This window comes from Meriones unguiculatus, chromosome X, assembly GCF_030254825.1.
Source record: "Meriones unguiculatus strain TT.TT164.6M chromosome X, Bangor_MerUng_6.1, whole genome shotgun sequence".
Lineage (NCBI taxonomy): Eukaryota > Metazoa > Chordata > Mammalia > Rodentia > Muridae > Meriones > Meriones unguiculatus.
The window spans coordinates 64,037,548-64,053,122 of NC_083369.1; the positions used below are offsets into that span (position 1 = coordinate 64,037,548).

The 15,575-nt window shown below is 39.9% G+C and overlaps 1 protein-coding gene across 1 annotated transcript in view; it reads right to left on the reverse strand.

The window, feature by feature from the left end:
- The window catches only part of Col4a6 (collagen type IV alpha 6 chain), a 117,259-nt gene that overhangs the window by 33,409 nt on the left and 68,275 nt on the right, over positions 1-15,575 (reverse strand). Inside the window, 6 exon segments of the mRNA XM_060374652.1 lie at positions 2,299-2,482; positions 3,183-3,362; positions 4,019-4,179; positions 5,395-5,502; positions 6,666-6,811; positions 14,738-14,837. Coding sequence (XP_060230635.1) covers positions 2,299-2,482; positions 3,183-3,362; positions 4,019-4,179; positions 5,395-5,502; positions 6,666-6,811; positions 14,738-14,837 — 879 coding nt within the window.

A 15,575-nucleotide genomic window follows, 5' to 3' on the forward strand; every position in this document is an offset into this window, starting at 1 on the left:
TGGGCACTTGGGTTTTAGCAGTAAAGGTCAATGATGCCACATTATTAGAGTGCATATTTTGAAGCCACAACAAACTTCACACCTAAACTTCTTTTTAATTTTTAAATTTATTTTAAATATTATATGCAGCAAGGCACAGTGGCGTACATCTCTAACAAACTATAGGAACAATCCCTGAAAGTATAGTCTCGGCACATGTCTGTAATCCTAGCACTTAGGGAGGCAGAGGCAGGCAAATATCTGTGAGTTTGAGGCCAGCCTGGTCTACAAAGTGAGTCCAAGACAGCCAAAGCTACATAGAGAAACCCTGTCTCGAAAAACAGACAAACAAACAAACAATTGTATGCACATAGGTGTTTTGCTGATATGTGTGAATGTGCACCACATGCCTGCTGCCCAAGGAGGCCAGAAGAGGGTGTTGAATTCCCTGGAACTGGAACTGATGGTTGTGAGCCTCGGTGTAGGTGCTAGGAATTGATTCCAGGTCCTCTGAGAGAGCAGCCAATGCTCTAAACTACTGTGCCAATACTCCTCACCCAACACCTTTTCTTGCAAGGAGGTTTTCTCCAAACCATGGGCTATTTTAAAGCACTTCATTTGAGTCTACTAAAACTTATTCCCTGTCCTTGTTCAGATATGTGTATATCTAAAATAAGGAAAGTCTTAAGATCCTTGGTTATGACAGACAGATTGTGACTCCTCACCTCCTTACTGGAAACTATAAATTCTTCTACTCAGGGAACATCAGTATTCAAGTTGTTGAAATTAGCATGCACAGACTTTTCTGCAGGAAATTCTTTACTCTTTCATTCTACAAATAAAGAGTCTGTAAGATCACAGAAGGGAGGTTTAATAAATTACTAGCGACAAGTTGTTTGTGGGCTTCCTCAAGTGCCATTAATAAGCAATTGTTATGCTAATTAAAATTAGCCTGTTCTATTAGAACAATCCCCCAAGCTCTGTCTGAAACCACAGAGCCAACAATTCCAGTAAAACATTGTAGCATTTTGGGTTGTATCCATAACATCACACATAAACACACAAATTCCTCCTGACATTCATAAAACTTTGTGAAATGAAATCCTGACTTGGTTTCAAGAATCTTGAATGAAGTTTTAAAATGTGCCATCCTGATTATTACATCAATTAAAATACTTTTCAAAATAAGAAGATGTAAAATGTGATATCTTATTTTTATTTGTAAATCATTCAAGGTTATTAGGAAGGGTTTTTCTTCTGCAAGTAAATATTAGCCTCTTAAGTAATGTTACACTCTGCTAGTAGCTTGAGGGTAAGAAGTATCATCTTTAGTATGTAAAGAGTTTAAATGTTGGTAAATGGAAAACTATTAATGGAAGAAGGCATAATTTAAATAACAATGACATGTAGAACTCAAGGGAAGGATAAATGGTAGAAGGTATTTAATTATCAGCAATGTACATGAATAGAATTTAATAGGGAAAGTCAGCAAGGAATAGAAGAGAAACTAAGTAGGAAATTGTCTTTTGTTCACTTATCCATCCACCCAACCATCCAAAAGCATATAGGTATTTAATAAACTAGGTATGGGATAATGAGAACCCACTAGCAAGAAGATAAAAGATATAATGTGAGGCATTTTCAAGTAAGACTAGATAACCTTATATTTTTAAACTTTGATGACAAAAAGATATGTAGTGCCACTAATAGAAACATAGAAGTCACAGAACACAAGAGCTGTGATGAAAAAGTATTCTGACTTCACAAAAGACAAGTTATAATATGGTACATTCATAATATATAATCTGGAATATTGCCCATTATAATTCTAAAAATATAAGTGGGAAAATAACTTATCTAAAGGAGAGGGGTTAGATATCATAAAAGGGTTAGGTTAGAATCTCTGACCAATCTGAGATCCTGTCAGTTGGGAAAGAGTTTTTGTCTGCTGATGGTATACAACTTAAAGGACTATTTATCAAACTGTTCACTAACTACTTAGATGATATTTTCAACATATAGTCATCCATCTTCTCCTTGACTATGAGCATATAAACTGTCTAGGTAGCTCTGTGACATTTTCAGAAAGCTCATTTAGGAGGGTCTTCATTAAGCAGAACCGAAATCCACATTGTTCTACCTTCTAAACTTACCACAATACAGTTATGATCAATTTCCTACTTGAAAACACTTGAGGATGGCCTGTAGCGATTACAGCTAGCCAGATCTCCTTTTATGACACATTTCATACACATGAGTCATGACTATTTAACAAAAGGTTGATTTTCAAGTCCCAAACCATCTGATTGTCTGACTCACCTTTAGTTCCACGGAGGCCTTGTTGTCCTGGTAACCCAACTATTCCTTTATCTCCAGGAAGTCCATGAGGACCAGGAAGTTCTGGCAGCCCACTTCCTGGTAATCCAGTTGGACCATCATGGCCCTTTTAAACAGGAAGTCTTAGTAACCCCCTTTCACCTGGGAATTTTACACCCACTATCTCCTTAGAGAACAAAGAAAAAGAGAATGAAATATCATTTTAAGACTTAGCTGAAAAGGCTTCTAACCACGGGCTAGAGGTAGTCAGTGAATAATGTTTTGTGAAAATTTTCCATCATTCTAGTTTACTAAACAATCTTTGAGTGTTCTTAGTGAAAATGAGTCTTGTCAACTTTGTATGATTTAAAGGAGGCTAGGGAAGTGGTTCTCAACCTGTAGGTTCTTACCTTTATAGGGGTCACAGATCAGATATCTACATTTCATTTCATAACAGTAGATTTACAGTTATGAAGTAGCAACAGAAATAATTTTATGGTTGGAGGTCACTGCAACATGAGGAACTGTACTGAAGGGTCAGAACATTAGGAATGTTGAGAACAACTGGTCTAGGGGAAAAGAACAGGGAATGAACATGACACCAACAACCTTTGAGGTCAAAGGCAACAAGGATTACTCTGAGGAGGGAGCTATTGGGGGAAGCTGAATTGTTTTGGATTGATATGATCAATTATTCCTAGCACTTATCAAAGAAGTATTCTGAGAAAAATATCTTATTTTTATAGAAAACAAAAACATTTAAGTTAACATGCAATGGGGAGCAGATTCTCTATTCTACTTTATTCCACAAGGCAATAACTAGTAGATCTTCCCTAAGTCAGGTAAGATGATTTATAGAGCTAATCATTCAAAAATGATTGACTCACCTGAATGCTTGGGAGACCTGGTAAACCTGGTATTCCATCCTTCCCTGGAGCTCCTGCCATACCTGGGGTCCCCTGAGGACCAGAGTACCCTTTGTCTCCTGGCATTTTTAATCATTTACTGACAATTGGTTCCCCTTTCTTTCCTTTGAGGCCTGTCTGACCTCTAGGTCAAAAGAACCCCTGACAAAGAAACCCGTTGCAATGATGAGGGAGTGCAGACTACATAGATATGACCTAAAGCTTAAGGATATTTTGGACACTGTCTGGGCATGTCATTATACTGCTGTTTTGGATAATTGCTTCACATTTTCTGTATTTTTTTCCAAATTTTGTAATCTGTGAGGATTGAGCTTCATCTTAACTCCTAAGCAGCATCACCCACTTGGGCAAATCTAAGTTACCATGGGAAGTAGGTTAGAGTAGAAAGAGACTTTAGAGACCATCTGGTCAGGTTTCTTTATATGACAAATCAAAAGCTCGTAGTTTTGTTTTTATTTTCAAAGTTGCTCTCAATGTATTCTCTGTGGAATGATTCCTTCATTAATCTATTCAGTTTTCAAATAGAGCTTAGACTTACAAAAGGAGTGCTTATTGCTTTTCAATTGTTTAGGGAATTTCTTTTTTTTGTGTGTGTGTGTGATTTGTTACTTGCCAATGGTAAACAAGAACTGATTTGGCTAACTACATGAATGTAACCAAATTCTCTGGGACTGTTGTTACACTTTTGTTTTATTCCTATATTTCTTTCCTGTGTCTTAGGAAATTGATTGATGGGGAGTGAAGAACATTTAAAAGACTCCATTCCTCCCTCTGTGCCAAAGTTACATAAGACTTACTGGAGCCCCTGCTGGGCCAGATGAACCCCTACAGCATGGATCTCCTCTAGTCCCTTTAATACCTGGCAGACCTATGGGCACTTGTGTCCCAGGCAGGCCTGGTTCTCTGTGTGGTCCAGTGTTTAGAGTACCACCTTCACAAGCATGAAAACCAGAGTCTCCTGAAGGAAAACAGACAACATCTAGTGTTCTTTTGCCAAGAGTGGTTATCTGTGACTTGTGGAAAAATCAAATGGCTTTCACAGACTCAACTAGACTAAGCTGACTGTCCATCAGAAGGCATCTGTGCTAGGGAGTCAGTTTTTAATAGTCTGAGATGAGGTTCAGCTACCAGTGAATCTCACACTGAGAACCACCAATTGTCACTTAAATCACTAAGAGTCTAGAATCGAATTCATTCACATATATTCATGTGAGTGATGATAGAAGTGTCAGTGAGTGTGGGGCAAATTAGTCCCAAAGTCATGTAGCTGAAGATGACCTTGAATTTCTGATCCTTCTGCTTCCTCTAGGAGTGATTACAGGCAAGTGCCATCTGGTTCAGTTTCAGCAAAACACTTGTGAAGACATACCAAGGAGTTATAAGCACACAACCTAACTACCTACAGTGTTTCCATGAGCTTAGTTTGTAGAATGGGAAGTGACAAGTGTGGATGGCTGCATTTCCCATGATCCTGAAGGATCTTTTCTTACTTTTAGAAAACTGGGATCTTGGAAACTCTGAGAGAATTGTCTAGGCCTCAGACTGGTGAAGATTGATCAGAAATGCTCTGCAATCCTAAACAAGAGAGATTTTAGATTTTTTAGATTAGGAATGATTACCTGGCAAAGTCTATGTAAATATTTCAAAATCCAAAGATTACAAATTCAGAAGCATTTTGGATCCCGAGCATTTTGAATAGGCATAGTCAATTTAATTTCTCAAGTGTGATCCTAGACATCTTCCCAGCCCATGCTGATGAACCACCTATAATATTTGTTTATAAGGCAGCTTGCTGGGACCCTACTTTCTTACTGGAGCTAGGTGGCATTTTTAAGTCTGGACCTACACAGAGTCCTCAGGTTAATGGTGGTGGGAAGCCTTGCAAACTGGGATAAGTTGTGCTGGTTAGTACTCTGGGGTGTTGATAATAGTTTCTGCAGATTCAGTTGGGTGGAAAGAGCAGCCAGTAAGTCTCATTTTCTTGTCCTGTGTGATTTCAATTTCCAGCTTTATTATTAGATCCCTAATTAGAACACTTCCAGCAGTCCTATACCCTAACCTCTCAAGATCCCATATACTTACATTCAGGTTCCCAAGGCTTATGCTCTGATCAATCCCCTTAAAGCCTCTCTAGGGATTTAGGGGAACAAATAAATTCAAGGGATGAAATCACCTTTTACTCCTTTGAAGCCTTGATGTCCTTTTGGACCTCATTGTCCTCCAAGACCAGGCAACCAAGGCTGTATGATAGGCAGGGGTCCAATCTCAAATGTGAGACCTGAAGAACTTAAAAGAACACAAAAGGTTGGCAGCTGGTATAAGCCTATGGACTCACCTTAGCCTTGAAGGCCTGGGTCTTTGAGGCCTAACACACAAAGTAAACTAAGAGCAAAAAATATCCTAGCCTGAGATCCCTGCCAAGTCTGCTGTGAAGAGCCAACAGGACTCTCATTTTGGCTTCATTCTCTCTACTAGCAGAATGACTGTTATGTCCACACACTGTCCTTGATTCTGAGCATTCATAGATGAACAAAGTAACTCAATAACTCAGCAGTACCAGTCTCTATCCCAGAAAGCCTCCTCTGGGTGAAAGAGGAAGTGGGTGCCAGCTGCAGTGGTCAGGTGATTAGACTTTAAAGAAACATGCTAGACAATGCTACCCTATCTATCTATCTATCTATCTATCTATCTATCTATCTATCTATCTATCTATCTATCTTTCTACTTACCTACCTATCATCTATCCCATGCTAAGAATAGAACTCATTGCCTTGGTCATGCCAAGAAAACACTACCAAACTGGGCTATATTCTTCTAGCTACCTCTCCATGAAGGCTTTTAGCAGACATCTTGAGGATGTAGATATGGCATCTCCTTCCTCCATTCTCTGTCCACTCGACTGGAGCTACAGTTCTGCTTTCCTAGAATCTTAAAAGCCAATGTCCTGGTGGGGGTGTTGGAGGTAGGAATGGGGAGTGGGGTGAGGAGTGGGAGTGTGCTAAGAGCTGTGTAGGGCAGAAGGGTGATGATCACAGAAGTTGGTGTTTGGTTATCACAAGTGTGCTAGCTTGCTCATTTCTTCTTCTTCTTTTTTTTTTTTTCTGAGACAGGGTTTCTCTGTTTTCTCTGTGTAGCCTTGGCCATCCTGGACTCATTTTGTAGACCAGGCTGGCCTTGAACTCACAGAGATCCTCCTGCCTTTGCCTCCCTGAATGCTTAGATTACAGGTGTGTACCACATCACTTAACTGCTTGCTCATTATGGCTGAAATGCATACTCCACTACTGTGGCTTTTAGTAGAGGTGGGACTGATTTGGTTGGGATAAGGCTTTTCATTGCTGCCCCACTGCTGTTAGCTATCCTGACTGAACTGTTTCTGCTGTGAGGGGATTCTGGATCATACCTTGGCCTCAAAACCAAAGAAAGGAAGGGATAACTTATCAAGTGGGCCTGTTGGACCTGGCAGGCCTGGTAAACCTGGCAAACCAATTTTGCCAGGGAGGCCAGCTTCCCCAAAGGTAGTGTGTCCTGGGTTTCCTTGGTCTCCTTTTGGACCTGGAAATCCCTGAGGCCCTAGGCATCTGGAAAACCTAGAAGGATAAACCCACACAAAATGTTCACCACAGCATCCTGCTGTTTGTGTATTTTCCAATCAATAGTGTAAGCATAAAACAACACAAGGGAAGAATTTCGGAAATCATTTGTTCTTCTCTTTCACGACCAACTAGCCTTTGGGGATCAATTAGCCTAAATGCTTGAGAAACTCTGGTTAACTTGTGAGGAAAAGCTCCAATGGAGCTCTGACTGCTCCATTTGTTATACTTCAGTGCTGGGCCCAGCAGTGCCTCTTACAAATGGCTGCCTTTAGAACACAAATATCCTTGCAGGGGGCCCTCTCCAAGGAATTTAGAAACTAAGTTCCTTTATTTTTATTTTATTTTTTAATTAAGTTTTTATTTTTTACATTAATTACATTTTATTTGCTTTGTATCCCTCCCTAATTCCCTCCCAATCACAGCTTCCCTCCTTAATCTCCTCACATGCCCTTCTCCAAGTCCACCTTTAGGGGAGGTCCACCTCCACTTCCAGCCGAATTCTAGCTCATCAGGACTGACTGCAATGTCATCCTCTGTGGCCTGGCAAGGCTGTTCCCCCCCCCCCCGGGGGGTCAAAGAGCCAGCCAATGAGTTCATGTCAGAGACAGTCCCTGTTCCCATTACTAGGGAACCCACTTGGAGACTGGGCTGCCATGGCCTACATCTGAGCAGGGGTTCTAGGTTATACCCATGAATGGTCTTTGGTTGGAGTAGCAGTCTCAGAAAAGACACCTGTGCCCAGATATTTTGGTTCTGTTGCTCTCCTTGTGGAGCTCCTCTACTTTCCAGGTATTACTACATCTTATTTCATATGTCTCAAAGTTTTGTTATGAGTCTCAGCATCTGCTTTGATACACTGCTAGGTAGAGTTTTAAGAGGCCCTCTGTGATAGGCTCCTGTCCTGTTTCTTGTTTTCTCCTTCTTCCAATGTCCACCCTCTTTATCTTTCTAAGTGAGGACCTTCTTACCTTGGGTCATCCTTCTTGTTTAGTTTCTTTAGGTGTACAGATTTTAGAATGTTTATCCTATCTTATAGGTCAGGTATCCACTTATAAGTGAGTACATACCGTGTGTGTCTTTCTGCTTCTGGGATACTTCACTCAGGATGATCTTTTCTAGATCCCACCATTTGCCTGCAAATTTCATGATTTCCTTGTTTTTAATTGCTGAGTAGTATTCTATTGTATAAATACACCACAAATTCTGTATCCATTCCTCAACTGAGGAACATCTAGGTTGTTTCTAGGTTCTGGCTATTATGAATAAAGTTGGTGTGAAAATGGTTGAACAAATGCTCTTGTGTACTTGAGCATAATTTGGATATATGCCTAGGAGTGGTATAGCTGGATCTCAAAGAAGTACTCTCCCTAATTGTCTGAGAAACAGCCAGATTGATTTCCAAAGTGGTTGTACAAGTTTACATTCCCACCGCAACCTCTCCAGCATGTGTTGTCACTTAAATGTTTTGATCTTAGCCATTCTGATAGGTGTAAGGTGAAATCTCAGGGCTGTTTTGATGTGCATCTCCCTGATGGTTAAGGACGTTGAACATTTCTTTAAGTGTTTCTCTGCCATTTGATATTCCTCTACAGAGAATTCTCTGTTTAGCTCTGTACCCTATTTTTAAATTGGATTATTTGATTTGTTGCTTTTTAACTTCTTTAGTTCTTATATATACTGGATATCAGACCTCTGTCAGATATATTGTTGGTGAAGATCCTTTCCCAGTCTGTAGGCTGTTGTTTTGTTCTGACGACAGTGTCCCCTGCTTTACAGAAGTTTTCATTTTCATGAGGTCCCATTTATTGATTGTTGATGTTAGAGCCAATGCTGTTGGTGTTCTGTTCAGGAAGTTTTGTCCTGTGCCAATGAGTTCTAGGCTCTTTCCACTTTTTTCCTAACCGATTTAGTGTGTCTGATTTTATATTGAGGTCTTTGATCCACTTGGACTTTAGTTTTGTGCAGGGTGATAAATATGGTTCTATTTTCATTTTTCTTCATGTAGGCATCCAGTTAAACCAGCATAATTTGTTGAGGATGCTGTTTTTTTTCCATTGAATGGTTTTGAATTCTTTGTCAAAAATCAAGTTTCCATAAGTGTGTGGATTTATTTCTGGGTCCTCTACTCTGTTCCAATGATCCACCATTCTGTTTCTAGGCCAATACCATGCAGTTTTTATTATTATTGCTCTGTAGTACAGCTTGAGATCAGGGATGAAGATACCTCCAGATGATTTGTTGTTGTACAGGATCATTTTGGAAATTCTGGGTTTTTTGTTTTTTCTTTTTTTTTCAGTATATATATATTATTAGTTACATTTTATTAACTCTGTATACCAACTGTATCCCACTCCCTCATTCCCTCTCAATCTCTCCCTCCTTCCCTCATCTCCTCCCTGCCCCTTTCCAAGTCCACTGATTGGGGAGGACCTCCTCCCCTTTCATCTGACCCTGTTTTATCAGGTGTCTTCAGGACTGACTTCACAATCCTCCTCTGTGGCCTAGCAGGACTGCTCCTCCTTTGCGGGGTGGGGAGGTCAAAGAGCCTGCCATTGAGTTCCTGTCAGAGATAGTCCCTGTTCCCCTTACTATGGGAAACCAATTGGTTACTGAGCTGCCATGGGTTACATCCGAGCAGAGGTTCTAGGTTATATCCATACATGGTCCTTCCTTGGAGAAACAGTCTCAGAAAAGACCCCTGTGCCCAAATATATTTGGTCCTTGTGGAGCTCCTATCCTTTCCACATCATACTAACTCCCCCTTCTTTCATATGATTCCCTGCACTCTGCCAAAGGTTTGTTTATGAGTCTTAGTATCTGCTTTGATACACTGCTAGGTAGAGTCTTTCAGAGGCCCTATGCGGTGGGCTCCTGTCCTGTTACTGGTTTTGTCCTTATGTCAAAGGCACATCCCATGTGTCTTTCTAAGTGAGGACTGATCATCTAACCCCAGGTCCTCTTTCCTGTTTTTCTTCTTTAGGTGTATAGATTTCATTATGTTTATCATATCTTATAGGTCTATATAAGTGAGTATATACCATGTGTGTCTTTCTCCTTCTGGGAGACCTCACTCAGAATGATCTTTTCTAGATCCCACCATTTGCCTGCAAATTTCATGATTTCCTCATTTTTGATTGCTGAGTAGTATTCCATTGTGTAAAAAATACCACAATTTCTGTATCCATTCATCCGTTGAGGGACATCTGGGCTGTTTCCAGGTTCTGGGTATTACTAATAAAGCTGCTACAAACATGGTTGAGCAAATGTTCTTGTTGTGTACTTGAGCAAATTTTGGGTATATGCCTAGGAGTGGTATAGCTGGGTTTTGAGGAAGCACTATTCCTAATTGTCTGAGAAAGCACAAGATTGATTGCCAAAGTGGTTGTACCAGTTTGCATTTCCACCAGCAATGGAGGAGGGTTCCCCTTTCTCCACAACCTCTTCAGCATGTGTTGTCATTTGAAGTTTTGATTTTAGCCATTTTGATGGGTGTAAAGTGAAATCTCAGGGTCGTTTTGATTTACATCTCCCTGATGGCTAGGGATGTTGAGCATTTCTTTAAGTGTTTCTCTGCCATTCTATATTCCTCAACAGAGAATTCTCTATTTAGCTCCGCTCCTCATTTTTCAATTGGATTACTTGATTTATTGCTTTTTAACAACTTTAGTTCTTTATATATTCTGGATATCAGCCCTCTGTCAGATATAAGATTGGTGAAGATCCTTTCCCAGTCTGTAGGCTGTTGTTTTGTTCTGACAACAGTGTCTTTTGCATTACAGAAGCTTTTCAGTTTCATGAGGTCCCATATATTGATTGTTGCTCTTAGGGCCTGTGCTGTTGGTGTTCTGTTCAGGAAGTTGTCTCCTATGCCAATGAGTTCTAGGCTCTTCCCTGCTTTTTCTTTTAACTGATTTAGAGTATCTGGTTTTATGTTGAGGTCTTTGATCCACTTTGACTTTAGTTTTGTGCAGGGTGATAAATATGGTTCTATTTGCATTTTTCTGCATGTAGACATCCAGTTTGACAAGCACCATTTGTTGAAGATGCTGTCTTTTTCCATTGAATGGTTTTGGTTTCTTTTTTTAAAAATCAATTGTTCGTAGGTGTGCCGGTTTATTTATGGGTCTTCTATGCGGTTACATTGATCCTCCTTTCTGTTTCTATGCCCAAACCATGCAGTTTTTACTACTATTGTTCTGTAGTACAGGTTGAGATCGGGGATGGGGATACTTCTAGATGATCTGTTGTTGTACAGGATCGCTTTGGAGATTCTGGGTTTTTGTTTCTCCATATGAAGATGAGAATCTTTCTTTCAAGATCTGTAAAGAATTAAGTTGGTATTTGGATGGGAATTGCGTTAATTCTGCAGATTGCTTTTGGCAGAATGGCCATTTTCACAATGCTAATCTTACCAATCCATGAACATTGAAGATCTTTCCATCTTCTGATATCTTCTTCAATTTCTTTTTTCAGAGACTTAAAGTTTTTTTCAAACAGGTCTTTCACTTGCTTGGTTAGAGTCACCCCAAGGTACTTTATGTTATTAGTGGCTTTTGTGAAGGGTGTTGTTTCCCTAATTTCTTTCTCAGCCCTTTTGTCTTTGGTATACAGGATGGGCTTCTGTGTTTGTGTGTGTGTGTGTGTGTGTGTGTTATTTTGTATCCTGCAACTTTGCTGAAGGTGTTTATCAGCTGAAGGAGTTCTCTGGTTTAATTTTTGGGGTCACTCATGTATACTATCATCTCATCTGCGAAGAGTGACATTTGACCTTTCCTTTCTGATTTGTATCCTCTTGATCTCCTTTAGTTGTCTTATTGCTTTAGTTCAGACTTCAAGTACTCTGTTGAATAGATATGGAGAAAGCAGGCAGCCTTGTCTTGTTCCTGATTTCTTTGGGATTGATTTGAGATTCTCCCCATTGAATTTGATGTTGGCTATAGGCTTGCTGTATATTGCCTTTACTATGTTTAGGTATGTGCCTTGTATCCCTGATCTCTCCAAGACTTTAAACATGAATCGTGTTGGACTTCATCAAATGCTTTTTCAGCATCTAAGGAGATGATCATGTGATTTTTCTCCTTCAGTTTGTTTATATGGTGGATCACATTGATGGATTTGCTTATATTGGACCACCCCTGCATGCCTGGGATGAAGCCTACTTGGTCATGGTGGATGATATCTTTGATGTGTTCTTAGATTTGGTTTGAGTATTTTTGCATAATCTTCATAAAAGAGATAAGTCTGAAGTTCTCCTTTTTTGTTGGGTCTTTGTGTGGTTTAGTTATCAAGGTGACTGTCGCTTCATAGAATGAGTTTGGTAATGTTCCTTCTGTTTCTATTTTGTGGAATAGTTTGGAAGGAATTGGAGTTAGCACTTCTTTGAAGGTCTGGTTGAATTCTGAACTGATTCCACTTGGCCCAGGGCTTTTTTTGGAAGGGAGACTGTTGATGACTGTTTCTGTTTCCTTGGAGGATATAGGACTATTCAATCTTTCTACCTGTTGTTGACTTAACTTTGGTAGATGGACTCTATCAAGAAAATTGCCCATTTCTTTTAGATTTTCGAATTTTGTGGCATACAGGCTTTTGAAGTAAGACCTAATTATTATTTGGATTTCTTCAGTGTCTGTTGTTATGTCCCCCATTTTTTTTCCAGTTCTGATTTTGTTGATTTGGATAGTTTCTCTTTGTCTTTTAGTTAGTTTGGCTAAAGGTTTGTCTATTGTGTTGATTTTCTCAAAGAACCAGCTTTTGGTTTCATTGATCCTTTGAATTGTTTTATTTGTTTCTAACTTATTGATTTCTGCCCAGAGCTTGAGTATTTCCAGCCATTTACTCCTCTTCGATATGTATACTTTTTTTGTAGGGCTTTTAGGTGAGCTGTTAATTTGCTTGTATGTGATGTTTCAGATTTCTTCTTGAAGGCGCTTAGTGCTAAGAACTTTCCCATTAGCACTGTTTTCATTGTGTCCTATAAGTCTCGGTATGTTGTGCCTTTATTTTCATTGAATTCTAGGAAGTCCTTAATTTCTTTCTTTATTTCTTCCCTAACCCAGCAGTCATTGAGTAGTGCATTTTTCAGTTTCCATGTATGTATAGGCTTTTTGCTATTTCTGTTGTTGTTGAGGTCCAGCTTTAGTCCTTAATGGTCAGATAGGATACAAGGGATTATTTCAATCTTCTTGTATCTGCTGAGGCTTGCTTTTTGATCAACTATATGGTCTATTTTTGAGAAGGTTCCCTGAGTTGCTGAAAAGAAGGTATACTCTTTTGAATTTGGGTGAAGAGTTCTGTAGACATCTATTAGGTCTATTTGATTTAGGGCCTCTGTAAGTGCTTTTATTTCCCTATTTAGCTTCTGTCTGGATGATTTGTCCCTTGGTGTGAGTCGAGTGTTGAAATCTCCCACTATCAAGGTGTTTGGATCAATTCGTGATTTCAGCTTTAATAATGTTTCATTTACAAATGTAGGTGGTCTTGTATTGGGAGCATAGATGTTCAAAATTGTGATGTTCTCTTGGTGGATTTTTCCTTTGATGAGAATTAAGTGCCCCTCCTCATCTCTTTTGATTAATTTTGGTTGAAAGTCTATTTTATTAGATATTAGGAAAGCTACCCCTTCTTGTTTTCTGGGTCCGTTTGCTTGAAAAACCTTTTTCCAGCCCTTTACTCTGAGGTAGTGTTTATCTTTGTTGCCAAGGTGTGTTTCTTGGATGCAACAGAATGTTGGATCCTGTTTCTGCACCCATTCTGTTAGTTTGTGTCTTTTTATTGGAGAGTTGAGTCTATTGATGTTGAGAGATAATAGTAACCAATGACTGTTCCTTTTTTTTGTGGAGTTGCTGGTGTTACTGTGATTCCCCTAGAAAGCAAAACTAGTGACTTTAATAGACACATTTTGGGGTTTATATTAGGGACAGCTCTGCCTTCCAGGCTCTGGTATGCTCTTTCTCTGACTGGTTCAAGTGTAGCATCCATAGGATTCTTGGACCATTTTGTGGTACAGTGAAGGCTGGAGGAGACTCTGGGTACAGATTTATCTATCTTATCATCTTATCTTAAATCGGTCTATCTATCTATCTATCTATCTATCTATCTATCTAGTGTCTATCTTATATCTTCTAGTTATCTCATGTTGAGAATAGAATTCATTGCTTTGCACAAATCAAGATATTCTCTTCAACTGGGCTACACCTTGAGCTATCCCTCATGAGGGCTTTTAGTAGCCACTTTGCAGATCCAGGCATAGACAGTTTCTCATTTGTTAAACCTTTGGTAGCAAGCAGAAGATTAGATGACACATCCAGAGGAGAAGGAGAGGGCTTCAAGCACTCAATCCAGATCTCCAGTTACTTCCAGCCTCAATGGCAGTCTGGAATTGTCTTTTCATCTATGATACTCATTTATCTCAAAGAAAAGCTGCTTACTTAAGCCCTCTCTGTACATACTCTAGCTTTGGGCTATTTATGGGAGAATCTACCAACCAGTCTATCTTTCCTTTGACCTTGGCTAGGCATGTTTTGGATCCTGAGTTATAGAGAAAGATGCTAGGAATTAGAGTACAGAGAATACTGATCAATGCAAAGAGTGGATTCATTTGTTTCACCGGTTAATGATGGGAGGCCAGTGTCATGCCTGTCTCGTCCAGCAAGAAAGATGCAACCACCAGCTCCTCCTCAAGCAGTTTATTCAGGCCTTTGTAAGCTTCTTCTCCCCCGTATCCCGGGCACTTCCCAATTATATAGGCAACCACATCAGCCAATCACAGCCAACCACGCTCACCCATCAGACCTGCTGCAGGCAGCCAATGGGCCAGTGCCACGCTCACCTTGACCAAACATGGACTTGTTTATCAGCAGTCAGTATATTCGGCAGGCGCCATCTTTTAGGCGCGGCAACTTAATAGCCACGGCTTGCTACAGGCCAGGAGTGCCTATAGGGCCACACTGGCCTTGGATGCCTTCATCTCTTCTAAGGCCTAGGAGGCCTGGCACACTAGTGTCTACAAGATAACCTGGTACTACAATGAAAAAAAGGAGTAAATAAACAAAGCAGATGCTCAAAATTTGCTGCAAAATGCCCAAGAAAAGATGCAGGGAAAAGTTACAGGCCTGGCAGTCTCTTTGTTGCTATTCTCAGGTCTTGTAGATGCTAATGGTCTTAACTGATAGTGGGCCTACCAGAGCTAAGGCTCCACTGGTATTTTACTTTGTAACTAGATGTTATTATCTAATCCAATCTGGCTTTGAACTCACTATCCTCCTGTTCAGACTTCTAGGTTCTGGGATCACAGGCACATACCATCATACCAAGTTACTATTAATACTTAAAGCCTGATCTTAGAACCTTACTTTTCTGACAAGACCTGTAAAGTACTAGAAAGGTTCTTCTACTGCTGCTGCCTTCAATGTCTCCTGTTGAGGTTAAGACAATTAACAATGCTTTTTACATTATTACCATAGGTTTCCTGGGAGTGGCACTCGGAAAACTACTATCAACATTGGGCATTTAGATCTTTGGCAAAGGCAAAAAGAAAGAGGAGACTGTACCCAGTGCCTAGGGTAATTACAGAAAAGGACAAACTTTCTTTTTCAAAATTAATTTATTTTTTATTGATTACAGTTTATTCACTTTGTATCCCAGCTATAGCCTCTCCCTTATACTCTCCCAATCCCACCCTCCCTCCCTCATCTCCTCTCATGTCCCTCCCCAAGTCTACTGGTAGTGTGGGTGTGTCCTTCTCCCCTTCCCTCTGACC